Source organism: Lodderomyces elongisporus, chromosome 2 (genome assembly GCF_030384665.1).
Source record: "Lodderomyces elongisporus chromosome 2, complete sequence".
Classification (NCBI taxonomy): domain Eukaryota; kingdom Fungi; phylum Ascomycota; class Pichiomycetes; order Serinales; family Debaryomycetaceae; genus Lodderomyces; species Lodderomyces elongisporus.
Genome location: NC_083674.1, coordinates 2,644,351 through 2,657,982, shown reverse-complemented (window position 1 = coordinate 2,657,982; position 13,632 = coordinate 2,644,351). Strand labels below are relative to the sequence as shown.

Here is a 13,632-nt window from a genome sequence, read left to right as displayed (position 1 = left end):
AAAGCAAGTGCCTGTATGTCACTTAGCGTAGCAAAACCCAAATTCGGTAGCATCACCTTGTATCTGACGTATGATTTCACAAATCAAGTGTCGGGCCAATCTTACCAAGATATCGATATTCCCGGTAAAGTAAAGTATGAGGATAGCAAAAATGAGCGCGAGAGTTAATACGATGCCAAATATGTGTGCAAATTGTGGAGTATAATATCTCCTTATTATCGAGATTATCCACCGTTCTAGCAAATCTGCAATCCAGTCATTGAAACCATACACTTGGGCCAGTGAGGTCCTGGAATGTAAGCTACCTGGCAGCCCTGGTGAGCCGGGAATTGTGTAGACAATGTCAGAATTCAAATATTCTGTGTCAGAATAAGTGACTGGAGGATGCAACTGCGATTGAGACGATGATGTTGAGTCCCCCTCAGTGATTATGGGTTCTTCTTCTCTCTCAATATATTTATTGCTTCTTGAACTTGCTCCATAGTTGGAACAAGGTAGAAGCACCGTTCCTTGGTCTTCTTGTCTCGTAGTGGACGGAAGATTTTTAGTATCATGCACAATTGGTTGCAAACTATCTTTTCGCACCAACCCTGACTCCAGCGCCGTCACCAAATCTTGAGAATGAATCAATCTCTCTTCTTCTCCCCCTTGTTGTTTCTGATTTAGATCTTCCTCGTCCTCTTTTTCTTCCTTTCGTCCCAATGCAAAATAACCCAGTCTGTCATGTACTTCTACAAGAAGCGGAGTATTAGCAGTTGGAGTATTCTTGGACTCCATATCTTGTCTGTAATTGTTTCCAAGTAGTGATGTGGTTCAAATTGTGTTGCAAAAAAATATAAAAATTAAAATAAAAAATAAAAAATTAAAAAAAAATTAAGAAAGTGGAAAGTAACATATAATAGGAATAATGAAAATAATGATAAAGAAATTGAAACCAAAAAAGAAGGAAAATAAGTACGAGCTAGACTTTAAGCTGGCATACTCTTTTCCACGATACTTTAGGCCGATGGTGAAAATTTCTGAATGGGAACATCTTTATGAATTTACCACGAGCATTCCTCCTTTTCCACTTTTTCCTCCTTTTCCTCCTTTTCCTCCTTTTCCTCCTTTTCCTCTTTTTCCTCTTTTTCCTCCTTTTCCACTTTTTCCTTCTTTTCCTCTTTTTCCTCACTGTCGACAATAACGTACGTAAAGATCAATATTGTAGACGTATTTACAATCGTGCTTATTAAAATCCAACTCTGCATCTGGAAGTGGCTCTTCATCAGCTTCAAATTCTTCATCTGACTCTAAATCAGTTTGTTTTGCATTCTCCAATGCTTTGTTGTAATTTTGTTTCACGTCTTTTGAACAAAAATTTGGAAGTTTTCTCTGCAAGGCTGCTTTAACACTAGCAACATATTCAAAGTCAAGAATCTCTATAACGCAGTATTTCAATTTCGAACTGATTTTGGGTAAATTAAAATGATCTCTAATATATGATCTCTCTTCAAACCGTAATCGAGCACGCTTTACCAATACAAAATTGTAGATTGCATGCGCAACAAAACCATTGTCAAGGCCAAACATTCCCATCATCAACTTTCCGCGACTCATATGCCTCAGAACTGTTTTTCTTGGAAAAATGCAGCAAACTTTATGTGTCTGATCGCCCATAACCACATTAATCGCTCCATTTGAACTTCTTTCGCCAAATTCAAGAATACGCAAATAAAATGGTGTGGATTTACCATTGTTTGGTTTGAATTTCCTATTAATCATAGGCTCCATCAGCCGCGGGTGTCTCTTAATCAGCAATAGAATATCTTTTAAAAGCCAGCTATGGTCGTGTTTTTTCACAAGAGATTCCAGCTCCCTCGTTGTCAAAGTACAATCTTTGACTTTCGAAAACCCTTGTATGCCAATAAAATTCCGTTTACTTTTACCACCAACCGCTGCATCCTCAGACTGTCCTGACAACGCAAACAGTTCCAGAATCTTTGGGTCCAGCCTCAAAACCAACTGTCGATAGTCCCGTTTATCTGCCTCGTTTCGAAGTATCATAAAATCATCATGTATCCTTAATTCCTCAAATTCTGCCTCCAATTGTTCGTGGGCTTCGATGTATTTCCTTACGTCATGCCCATAAAGCGATAACAACTGTTTGTGAGAGTACTCATCCATAAGAACTGTGTGAATGGTTTCCTTAGCCTGAGCTTTAATTTGCAAGTAATAAAAAAAAAAACATGTACGCGCGTGTTTTTCAACTGTGTCAAACTCACATCATAATCATAGAGATTTTAATTTAATCTTTTTAATGCAACTGCAATACCAGATTGAGGAACAATTTATAAGCGAGTGAAGAATACCGGAAAATATAAACAATTTAAATGCAAAAAAAAAAATTGCATAAAAAAAAATTGCCAAAAAATGCCAAAAAATGCCAAAACAATTCAAAACAAAATCAAAAAGGTTTTCAAAAAGTTTACAAAAAGTATATACAGATATAAATAAATGCTAAACTACTCTCTTTTTATCTCTAGACACAAAACTCTATAATTCTTTATACCACATCGCTAATGATTCTAGCTGCTTCTCTATAGGTCTTTAACAGCTCGATACATTTCTCTCTTTCTGCTTGAATACCTTCGTCTTCTCTCAAGAGCTCGTCAAACATGTCATCACTATAAAGCTTGACAACTAATCTGTTTTGAATATGTTGCTTCACATGGTTCACCAACAAACACATGATAGATTTTGGAACTTGATCTTGAACCATTTCTCTAATAATGCTAAAATATGAGATAATGAGTCTACGGATCAACTCGCACTCCATTTGCTCACGCTCCGTAAGTTCATTGATTGTTTCATCCGACTCAAACGAGGACTCGTTATAACCTTCATTGATGGTTAAGTTTTTGAAATCATGATGCGATAATTGCGATTCGCTGCGCTTATGGCCAATCAGAGGTGAAGGAGTCGAGTTGTTTGGATTGATCACGCCATTATTAACAAATTGAGTGTTGAATTGTAAAGTGGTTTCCAGAGGGTGAGGAAATTTAAATGGTGTTGGGTGGAGTTGTGCTTGCGCTTGCATTTGTTGCTGGTGGACAATGGGATCTTTTCCTAAAAAGTAGTTGAGGTAAGATTCGTTAAGAGGTTGCTGCGACTCATGGTGTTGGTGTTTCTTGTGTGAGGAACGTTTACGTTTTGGGAAATCGTCATCAACTGAAACAATATCCTCTTTCATCTTGGCAACGCCTTCATCCGTATCCTCTGCCTCTTCATCATCTGCTCCTTCGCCTTCATCTCCATCAGCCCTTTCTTCGCCTTCTTCAATCGCTTCAATAGTTTCGGCTTCCTTCAATTTCCTGCCCAAAATTCTCTGGGTAGCAAGCTTCAATTTACTATTCAGTTCCATTTCTTTCTGTTTCTGGCGCTCGGCAACAACGATACTCATTGCCTTGGCTGCACCAACAAAACTAGGATGGTTGGTGTTGATATAGGCTCTGTGGATTTCAATCAATGATTGCACATATTTGATTGTAGGACCAAGTCTTTCTCTAAGAAGATCACTCACTACCTCAATCAATTTGGCTTGCAATCTAGGGTATCTACTCAACTCAGGACCAATATCAGAAGAACAAACACTGTGCACAATCTTCATCAATTCTTCATACACCATCTCAACACATCTTTGTGAAGGTTCTTCCAATAAACCAATTTGAGGCTTAACAAGCAAATCAAATGCCAATTCAGGTACAAAAAGAGAAGGTCTAGGTCCTGCAGAGTTTCTGATTGCTGTACGGATATCATGGATTGATAAGTTGTGTGTTGGGTTGATTGCAGCCAAAGAAGAGCCGAATACCTCATTGTAGATATTGTAGATTCTGGCACCTCCGCACAATTCCTTTGTCGATATCTCAGTGATCAGTGTACCTTCAATCGAGTTCATGAATGCATTGGCAAACTTTGTCATCAATGTGAGCACCATAGCCCCTCTCGCTTCCTTGGAGTCACCCATATTTGGCATGTCTCCGTATGAGGCAAGCTCGTGTTCTGTTTGGCCCATTAATGTATTCAACTTGGCCTTAATGTCGGGCAACCTCTCTCTAATGTGGTTCATAAGGATTTTATTTAAAGTCTGTGCAAGGTATTTGGTACCACATTTCGAAGCCATTGACCTATATGCTGGGTGGTTGAGGAAAAATTGTTGCTCTGATTGCAACGAGTCTTCAAGGGGCTTGTTTTCAGCAATGTCTTGTTGTGACCGATTAACAATACCAATGAAACCCAACTTCAATGGGTACACATTTCCCTTCAATATGTCCAATGCATTGGTTCCTTGGTCCATCAAATCCAACTTGGTAAGAATACCAACGGTTCTCTTTCCTGTAGGGTCCACTTGTCTTGCAAGCTTAAGTGACTCCGAGTTGACCAAATCTACATTTGCTGGCGAAACCGCAAGAATTATACAGTTTGGTTTGGAAATGTACTCAGAGATCAAGTTTCTAGTCTGTCTCTCAATATCTGTAGGTTGGTCGCCAATAGGGATTTTTGTGAGGCCCGGCAAGTCCACCAATGTAAGATTGAGCACCTTGGGGGAATAGATCTTCAAGTTTATTGGTAATCTGCTGATTCCCTTGTTTTCTCCCGCAATCCTCAAAGTTTCTTTTTCAATTTCTCTTCTTATTTCATAAAAATTGTAGAACCTCTTGTTGGGGATGTGAAGAAACTCACCCCACTCAGTCTTCTTCTTGTTCTTGCTGTTTTTGCTTCCACCATTCATTTTTCTTAAATGGTCTTCTAAATCAATCTCTTCCAGCTCGTCGTTTGAATCATTCACTTTTCGTGAAACAATAGGGTCATCCTCGTGGATATTGATCAACTGTAAAACCAAAGGTCTTCTGGTAACGATACCTGTTCCTCGTGGAAGAAAATCCTTTCCCACAATGTTTTCCAAAACAGACGATTTTCCACATGATTGAGATCCAACAACTGCCAAAATAGGCAAGTCGATATCGGCAAGCTGAGTAGTTGTAACAATATCTTGAAGCTTGTTCACCACTGGAATGAGATCCTGCAACGACATCTTTTAACAAATTGATGAAAGCGGGGGGGGAGGAGGAGGAGGTCAAAAGGTATTTAAAAAATTAAAAAAAAAAGAAAATTAAGATAAAGATGGAATGCTGGGTGGTAATGTCTTTGTAAATAAGAGTATTGGATGAAACCCTTGGTGGCCAAAAATTTTTGAATTCTACTTATGCTACTATTTTTTTTTGGTTGTTTTTTTTTTCCTTTATTTTTTTTTTCTTTTTTGCTAATGTAAACATTCTTAAAAAGTTGAAATTGAAAATTGAAATTGCTACCAGTGAAACTTCACTAAAGAAATAATACATATATAAAAAATATAAAGAAAGATATATATATATATATATATATATATACATATGTATGTATGTATATTCAACTAAAGAGACAAAAAAGAAGAATTTACCGTCGCAGAACGTGTGGGGAGGTGAAAGAACAGAACAAGGAGAAGGATACAGGGAACAGGGAAAAGGGAAAAGATATGTCAAAGATGACTGGTTGAGGAAGAGAAATAAGATTTACCAATATAGGTGTACGCAACAACACTATTCTAATTGGATAACCCTTGTTGTGAAAGTCCTATTTCTAATGTTCGTTTATAGTTTATTTTGGTCTTGACTCTTGTGTCCATTACTCTTGTGTACGGAAATGTACATGTTCGGTCCCAGAGACGTGTGTTGCTTGCTGCGCCGTTGGTTTCACAATTACCACTATTACCACTATTACCACTGCGACCATTGCAAACAGCACCACTGCGACCACTGCAAAAACCAAAACCACCACCACCACTATAATTCTTTTTTTTATTAGCTTTGCTTTCTCCTGCTTCCTAGCTGCTGCTTCTCTTCTACTATTCTGACTTTTCTTATTGCATTCAGTTATAGAGCACGATTTTTCTTTTCCTCACATTGAATTTTGATTTCCTTGTTTTTTATTCTTTATATTTATATATCTATTTATATATATATATATACAAATTTCTTAATCCATTCTCTCTCTGTCACGTGTCACTCTAGCGCGCCGTAAAGATTACATCCGCAAAATTTCCAAACTTCAGTTTTGTTCGAACTTGCAAAAAAAGGCACAGTCAAGTCAGAGTCTACATAATATAGGTTATTTTTATTTTTTTGGTCGACCAGAACATCATGTGGAGACAATTAATACTATCCCTTGGGCTTTTCATTACCTTATCCATAGCTCAATCACCCAGCTTATACACATTTGAGCCTACATGGGATAACTTGCATTACACGCGTACAATTGACTTGTCGAAAAGTTATGTTAAGGAAACTGATCTTTTGGATATTAAAAATATTGCACTGACTCCGCAACAAGACTATTTCTTCACCATCAATGATGGATTCGGCAGTGTTGGCGACATCTCCTTGTTCAGTGCCATTTTGGCCGACCAAAGAGCAGAAATAGACTTTGAGGAGATTGTACCAAATCAAGTGTTTAAACTCAAATTGCCAGTGCCAATTGCACCTAACTCAAATGTAGAGTTAAAAGTGAGCTATGTGTACTTGAACACTTTGCAGCCAATTCCCAAAAAGATCAAGTTACAAGATGTGCAACAATTGCTTTACAAAACGAACAAGTTCCCATATTCACCATATACTACTCAAGATTACACCATGACATTATCGGGAATGACTAAAGGTCAAGAAATGGAATTACACTTGAACGATGTAAATGCCACCGAGTCTACGCCAGCATTAGAGCCAAGAGTCGATAATTCTGCTTTGAAATATGGACCATTGGTGCAAGAGTTGAGACCATTTACTTTGAAGCCAATGGGATTGATGTATGATCACAACCGCCCATTAACCAAAGCCATTAGCCTCAATAGATCAGTCTGGCTACCAGCCTCAGATGTCAACAAGATCTCTATTGAAGAATACTACGAGTTAACAAACGAAGGTGCAGAATTGTCAACTGGTTTTTCTAGAGTCGAGTGGATGAAGGGAAGGTACGAAGGCACTAGAAACCATTGGGCATTGAGTCACTTGGAAATCCCACTTTTGCAAAGAACGTTGGACGACTACTATTATACAGATAAAGTGGGAGTAGTATCGACTCACAAGGTAACTCAGAACCATTTGCTTTTGCAGCCAAGGTTCCCCGTGTTTGGTAATTGGCACTACAACTTCACCTTGGGGTGGACCGAGAATATGAGCAAATTTGTACATCAGTCAAACATTGATACAAATACATACCTTATCAAGGTTCCATTGTTGAACTCGCTTAGAGATGTTTCTTATGACGATGTCTATTTGGAGTTTTATCTTCCCGAAGGTGCAGAGTTTGACAATATTGCCTCGCCTATATCCTATGAATCCGTGTCTATTGACCACGAATTGTCATACTTTGATGTTTCCAAAGGACACGTTAAAGTAACTGTGCATTACAAGAATTTGTTCGATGACCTTCACAAAATAGACGTTCTTGTCAAGTACAAATACAGTGCGAGCTCAATCTACGTCAAAGTCGGTAAGATTTCTGCATTTGTCTTTGCAGGGTTGATAAGTTATTACTTGTTGAGTATTTTATAGATTAAACAAAGCAAAAAGGTAGAAAAAAAAAAAAGAGAGAGAGAGAGTAAGAGTTTAAGAATGGTAGAACAACGTGAGTATTATACATTTACATGTTGAGCAAATGACTTGTTTAATGAACTTGTAAATTTGATATATATATATATATATATATTTCTGAATTAAAGTAAATTACGTCGTCACTGTCGCTGTTGCTTTCAGATTGTATACTTTGACGAAACCAAAAGTACCTAATGTTTAATTGAAATCTCTTGAACAACCAATAACAAAAATAAAACAAAAACAAAAAAAAAGAAAAGAAAAGAACACCACTTGACTCATTTTGTTTAAGTAAGAATATATCCTCTAACCACACAAATCATGCTTCACAAAAAAAAATTGGGTCTGCTCAAATTATACAGATTTCATTGGTGGTCAATTCTGCTTATATTTGGAAACTAAATAGTGATTTACCAGTTCATTTTTCTATAATGCTTTGCAATCACTGTATTTCACTACCAAATACTTACTGATCTGATTATAATTTTAACTGGTGAAGTTAATTTGCAGCTAACTGCTTGTGCTACTCAAATATCATATAATTGTTTCAATTCTTCAATTTGTTCTTGTTTTAATGTCATCACTTTTTGATCAATCTTTGACTTGTCGACTTGATAAATTGAAGTAACCAAGTACCGTCCTTGGAAATTCACACCATTGGCTTCCTTTGCAGCTCTTTCTGCACTCTGGATATTATCGTAAATGATAAAGACCTGACCCTGGTGTTGTTCTTTTGTGCTAGTTCGCACTTGGTATATATGACCATATTGGGAGAAAAAATCATAGATGGATTTGTTAGAAGCTGTGAAGCTTAGGTTCTTTACCAAAACTATTGGAAAGTGCATTCTCAGCTATTTCCTTCTAATCTGATTTGAAAATTGGTCTTTACCATTGCAAAAGTAAATCTAATATTTCATTTCCACAACTAGATCTAACTTCTCAGAAGAAAGGTACAAAGAGAACTGAAAATAATACCTATAAATATAACAGACAAAAAAAATAAAAATAAAAAATAAAAAATAAAAAGAAAATAAAAAATGATGAAGAAATTTTAAAGAAAAATTAAAATAAAAACAAAGAAACCTAAAAGTGATTGCTGCGAATATCTGTAATCAGTCGCTTACGCATCTTTTTGTAAGCTACGCCCAAAGCACCAACCAGTAGTAATACTAAAAAGAATGGATAAATGGCACTTAGACGGATTTCTTCTGCGTCTACTTTCGCATCCTCAACGGCAATGGGATCTTCTGGCTTTAACTGCTCTGCCTTCTCCTCTGCTTCTTGTGCATTGTAATCAAATGCTGCTGTATCAATCTCGCTAATGTATATCCGTTCAACTGGTCTTGAATCAACAACATCTGTGCTACTGATTTTGTCCAAAGTGTCGAACCCATCAATGAGTTGGCCAAATACCACATGCTTGCCATCCAAATGTGGTGTTTTCTCCGTGTCCAATATGAAAAACTGTCCACCATTGGTATTTTGACCAGCATTGGCCATGGATAAACGTCCCAATTTATCATGCTTCAAGTCAAAGTTTTCATCATTGAAACTACCACCATATATGGACTTGCCGCCTTGACCATCGTAGTTACCGCCCTGGATCATAAAATCATTAATAATCCGATGGAATTCGCAATCTTGGTACCCGTACCCTCTAGTCATGGCAGATAATTGGTAAAAATTATCCACGGTTATCGGTACAGTTTCACCAAAAAGCGCCAATGTGAGTTTACCCAATTTCTTTGCCGGCGATTTGCCTTGAGATATAGTGAATGTAATCTTGTGAGTTACCTTTGGATCATTTTTGAGGTACTCTTTCTCTTGTTCTGTGAGATGGAAAGTTGATGAGGAAGTACTTGGTATTACGGCGGATAGCGCCAAAGTGAAGTATGCCAATATATAAAGCAACATATGTAGATCTGTAAGAGTAGGGGTGCTGGTGGTGATGATAGTGACTGTTGCTTTTGTTGATGTTTATTTGTTTGGTTGATTATGGTAATAGTAGCAGTTATCAAGCTCAATTTTGTATTGCTAACTTGTCGACGAGAGGAGTGATTCGTCACGTGTAGATATCGCGTCAAACTATATTTTTTTTTTAATCATTTTCTTTTTTATTTGGTTCTTGCCTTTGCTCAAATTAAGGAGGACGAAAGGAAAGCGAGAGGAAAACGAGAGAAAAGCGAGAGAAAAGCAGTGGCGATTGCAACAAAACTACATCGATACTAAAAACTACTAGTAGGAAAAACATTCACAATTCCATCAAACCAAGCATCGTGAACCAATCACCACGACTAATAAGACAATGAACGGAATCAATGTTGATATCAATCACTTGAAAAAGGGTGAGGTGAACCTAGGCACCTCAATTATGGCTGTGACGTTCAAAGATGGTGTTATATTAGGTGCTGACTCGCGGACAACCACTGGCTCATACATTGCAAATAGAGTGACAGATAAATTGACACAGATACATGACACGATATACTGTTGTCGTTCAGGTTCGGCTGCAGATACGCAGGCTGTTGCAGATATGGTGAAATACTACTTGCAAATATATTCAGCTCAACTTCCTTATGGCAAAAAGCCAACCACAAATATTGCTGCCAACGTGTTTCAAGAAATATGCTATAACAACAAGGACAATTTGACTGCGGGTATTATTTGTGCTGGATACGATGATAAGTATGGAGGTTCAGTGTATTCGATCCCCATTGGAGGATCAATTCATAAACAAGAATATGCAATTGCAGGAAGTGGGTCTACATTCATTTATGGTTGGTGTAATGAAAACTACAAGCCTAATATGGAAAAGCAGGAGACCGTAGAGTTTATACAGACTGCACTTGCCGAGGCTATCAAGTGGGATGGATCTTCAGGTGGTGTAATTCGTATGGTGATTCTTACTAAAGCCGGAGTGGAAAGATTAATCTTTTACCCAGATGAGTATGGGAAATTGACCCAAAGACTGGAGTAGAGTATAATTGTGGCTAGTATAGTGTCTGAATCTCAGCTCGACTCTAACAATTGATTCTATTGATTCTATTGATGTAGATGTTTAGAATATCAAAAGTGAATAACTCACTTATTTTTTAGGTATTTTTAAAGACCTTCATGACTCATCATCTTTCTACATTTTAGATTTCTTCTTCTTCTCTTTTTGGTCTTTCGTTTCATTTCCATTTCTTACGTTATGATATGTTGTGCTGTAATTCTTGTTAGTCATTCTTCTCTTTTGTAATACAAAAACTTGGTGTTTCGATATACCCAGTGTATGCGCCAGTAGCCGAAATTTTCAAAATCTTTCAAAGATTGGAGAAAAGGTTTTTTTTTTGACTCATAGAGGAAAAAAAAATAAAAAATAAAAAATAAAAAATAAAAAGAAAAAGAAAAAGGATCCGATTAAGGGTAAAATATACCTATATACAAACTGATATAAATAGTACAATATAAGTTGGAGGAATAAAAATAAAATAAAAAAGAAGAATCTAGACTAATTGCCTAATTTTTTTATTTTCTTGACATTAACCACCTAGGTATCTTTTGAACCAGCCCAAACGAAACATTTGAGCTATTTAACGACTTTATAAAAATGTCCGCATTAGACGCTTCTAAGCTTGAGATTACCAAGACGACGACTCCTAAGGAGCCACTTGCCAATGACAAATTAGTGTTTGGTCAATCATTTACCGACCACATTTTGGAGATTGATTGGACCAAGGAAGAAGGATGGGGTACACCAAAGATTACACCATACCACAATTTCCAAATGGATCCAGCAACATGTGTTTTGCACTATTCGTTTGAGTTGTTTGAGGGTATGAAGGCATACCGTGATTCCCAAGGTAAGATTCGTACATTTAGACCTGACAAGAATATGGAAAGAATGAACAGGACAGCCAAGAGGGCATCGTTGCCTACATTTGATGGAGAGGAATTTATCAAGTTGCTTGACAAGTTTCTTGCGTTGGAGGAAAGATTTGTTCCACAAGGCAAAGGTTACTCATTGTACTTGAGACCAACTTTGATTGGTACTTCTATTGGTCTTGGAGTTTCTTCGCCAACTAAGGCTAAATTGTATTGTATTGCTTCACCAGTGGGTCCATACTTTGGTGCAGGATTCAAGCCCGTATCTCTTGAGGCTACTGATTATGCAGTGAGAGCATGGCCAAAGGGTGTTGGTGCATACAAGCTTGGTGCCAACTATGTCTCTTGTATTGAGCCGCAATCTGAAGCTGCCAAGCGTGGCCACTCGCAAAATTTGTGGCTTTTTGGTGAAGAGGGTGAAATCACTGAGGTTGGTGCTATGAATGTGTTTTTTGCGTTTGAAAATGATGACAAGACAAAAGAGTTGGTTACTGCACCATTAGATGGAATGATTTTACCTGGTGTTACACGTGACTCTGCAATTCAATTAGCTCGTGCTAGATTAGATAGCAAGGAGTGGTCTGTTAGTGAGCGTAAATTGACTATTCATGAAGTCAAAGAGCGTGCAGCAAAGGGGCAATTGATTGAGGCGTTTGGTACTGGTACTGCTGCTATTGTTGCGCCAATCAACAATATTGAGTTTAGAGGCGAGAATATTGAGGTGCCATGTACAGCTGGAGGTTCTGGAGAGATTGCTAAAAACATTTGTGAATGGATACAAGATATCCAATATGGTGTTGAAGAGTTTGAGAACTGGTCCAGAGTCGCCAATTAGAGAAGATATATATAAAAAAAAAAGAAAAGAAAAGAAAAGAAACCAAACCAAACCAAACCAAAGAAAAACTTAGAAAGTAATGTGTAGATAGGTATGCAAGTATGCAAGTTAGGAAGTTAGGAAGTTGGAGAAATAGATATTTTTTTTGCAATACCCGATCATTTGTTTTAAAACTTTCAAGTAATTTGATTTATTCTTTATCATTTATTTTGTTTGACGTTTGATCTAGTGAGTCAAATACAAAAATATGGGCCTAGCTACAAAACCGTGTGGTAAGGAAAGAGAGAAGAGAAAAATCAAAAAGAAAAAAAAAAACAGAAGAGAAGAGAATGAGGGGAAGAAGTAAGTCCAAAATGCCGTAGAAAGTGTCTGTGGGGTCGACGAAAATAATAATAAAAAAGAAAAATTGCTTAAATGCTTTATGAGTCCTTTAAAATACAAAAATTTGAAAAGTGCCGTTCTATTATTTGACATATAGTGTATTGAAATCTGGGGTAAACTCATTGTGTGTGCTTGCATTTGAGTATCACTTTTTAAATGAGTTTGTCTTGATTTGGACCCAAAAAAAACTAGAAATAATGAACACTTCGTGTTTTTTTTTCTTTCTCAAAAGAGAGAAATACATTCTAAATAATGTCAAAGGAGGATGTAGACAAATTTATATACAAGTAGATTTCTGTTCTAATTCTGTTCTTCTATTAGTTGGAAATTGAATCAGTTCATTAGCTTTTTAGAATATACTTGGTTATAGTCAATATTGACCAGTCTTTTTCCTGTGTAAGCATGTTGTTTCTTTTATGATGCTTGTAATTGGTCAATAATAAACCATGCATATTAAATGCTATAGCACCAAAAGTGGAACGAGTATGTTGATCCATAGCCTATGTAGCCATGACATGTACTCTGCCTGTCTAGAAAAATACCCAGTTGATGTCATGAGGAAACCATTGGTTGGATATACTGTGATAATTTAGTTTATGCTTGACATTTGAGTTGTAAAGACTATAGTACAGTCACGTGACACTATGTTCATTTCTCTCTCAAATACTCACTCTTAGAGAGACTAAGAAAGAGAAAGAGAGACAGAGAGAAAGAGACAGAGAGAACAAGGTGGTGAAGAGGCGGTCAACGTAAAAGACGCGCTGTACCTCGACACTTGTAAAAATTGAAAAGAAAAAAAAAATATTACATTTTTGGAGGTATCAATTGGAAAACATTAGAAAGAACGCTCTATGTACATGTGTTCATGCACAGCACTACACTGAGCTA

General features: G+C 37.0%; 5 protein-coding genes across 5 annotated transcripts; 1 reads left to right on the top strand and 4 right to left on the bottom strand. All coding sequences in view use genetic code 12, as the record gives it.

The window, feature by feature from the left end:
- Positions 1-18: 18 nt before the first annotated feature.
- On the bottom strand, positions 19-777 carry PVL30_002272 (uncharacterized protein; the record flags this gene model as incomplete). The annotated part of the gene is made up of 1 exon (XM_001527376.1): positions 19-777. One exon carries the CDS (start codon positions 775-777, stop codon positions 19-21), a length of 759 nt encoding a protein of 252 aa, XP_001527426.2.
- Positions 778-1,167: 390 nt separating this feature from the next.
- Positions 1,168-2,163, bottom strand: PVL30_002271 (uncharacterized protein; the record flags this gene model as incomplete). Its single annotated transcript, XM_001527375.1, has 1 exon — positions 1,168-2,163. The coding sequence occupies one exon, from the start codon at positions 2,161-2,163 to the stop codon at positions 1,168-1,170; it is 996 nt and encodes a 331-aa protein (XP_001527425.2).
- A 379-nt stretch (positions 2,164-2,542) lies between these two features.
- Positions 2,543-5,071, bottom strand: DNM1 (Dynamin- GTPase protein; the record flags this gene model as incomplete). The annotated part of the gene is made up of 1 exon (XM_001527374.1): positions 2,543-5,071. The coding sequence occupies one exon, from the start codon at positions 5,069-5,071 to the stop codon at positions 2,543-2,545; it is 2,529 nt and encodes an 842-aa protein (XP_001527424.2).
- A 3,673-nt stretch (positions 5,072-8,744) lies between these two features.
- Positions 8,745-9,575, bottom strand: CPR5 (Peptidyl-prolyl cis-trans isomerase D; the record flags this gene model as incomplete). The annotated part of the gene is made up of 1 exon (XM_001527371.1): positions 8,745-9,575. One exon carries the CDS (start codon positions 9,573-9,575, stop codon positions 8,745-8,747), a length of 831 nt encoding a protein of 276 aa, XP_001527421.2.
- Positions 9,576-11,253: 1,678 nt separating this feature from the next.
- Positions 11,254-12,363, top strand: BAT1 (Mitochondrial branched-chain amino acid (BCAA) aminotransferase; the record flags this gene model as incomplete). The annotated part of the gene is made up of 1 exon (XM_001527369.1): positions 11,254-12,363. The coding sequence occupies one exon, from the start codon at positions 11,254-11,256 to the stop codon at positions 12,361-12,363; it is 1,110 nt and encodes a 369-aa protein (XP_001527419.1).
- Positions 12,364-13,632: the final 1,269 nt, after the last annotated feature.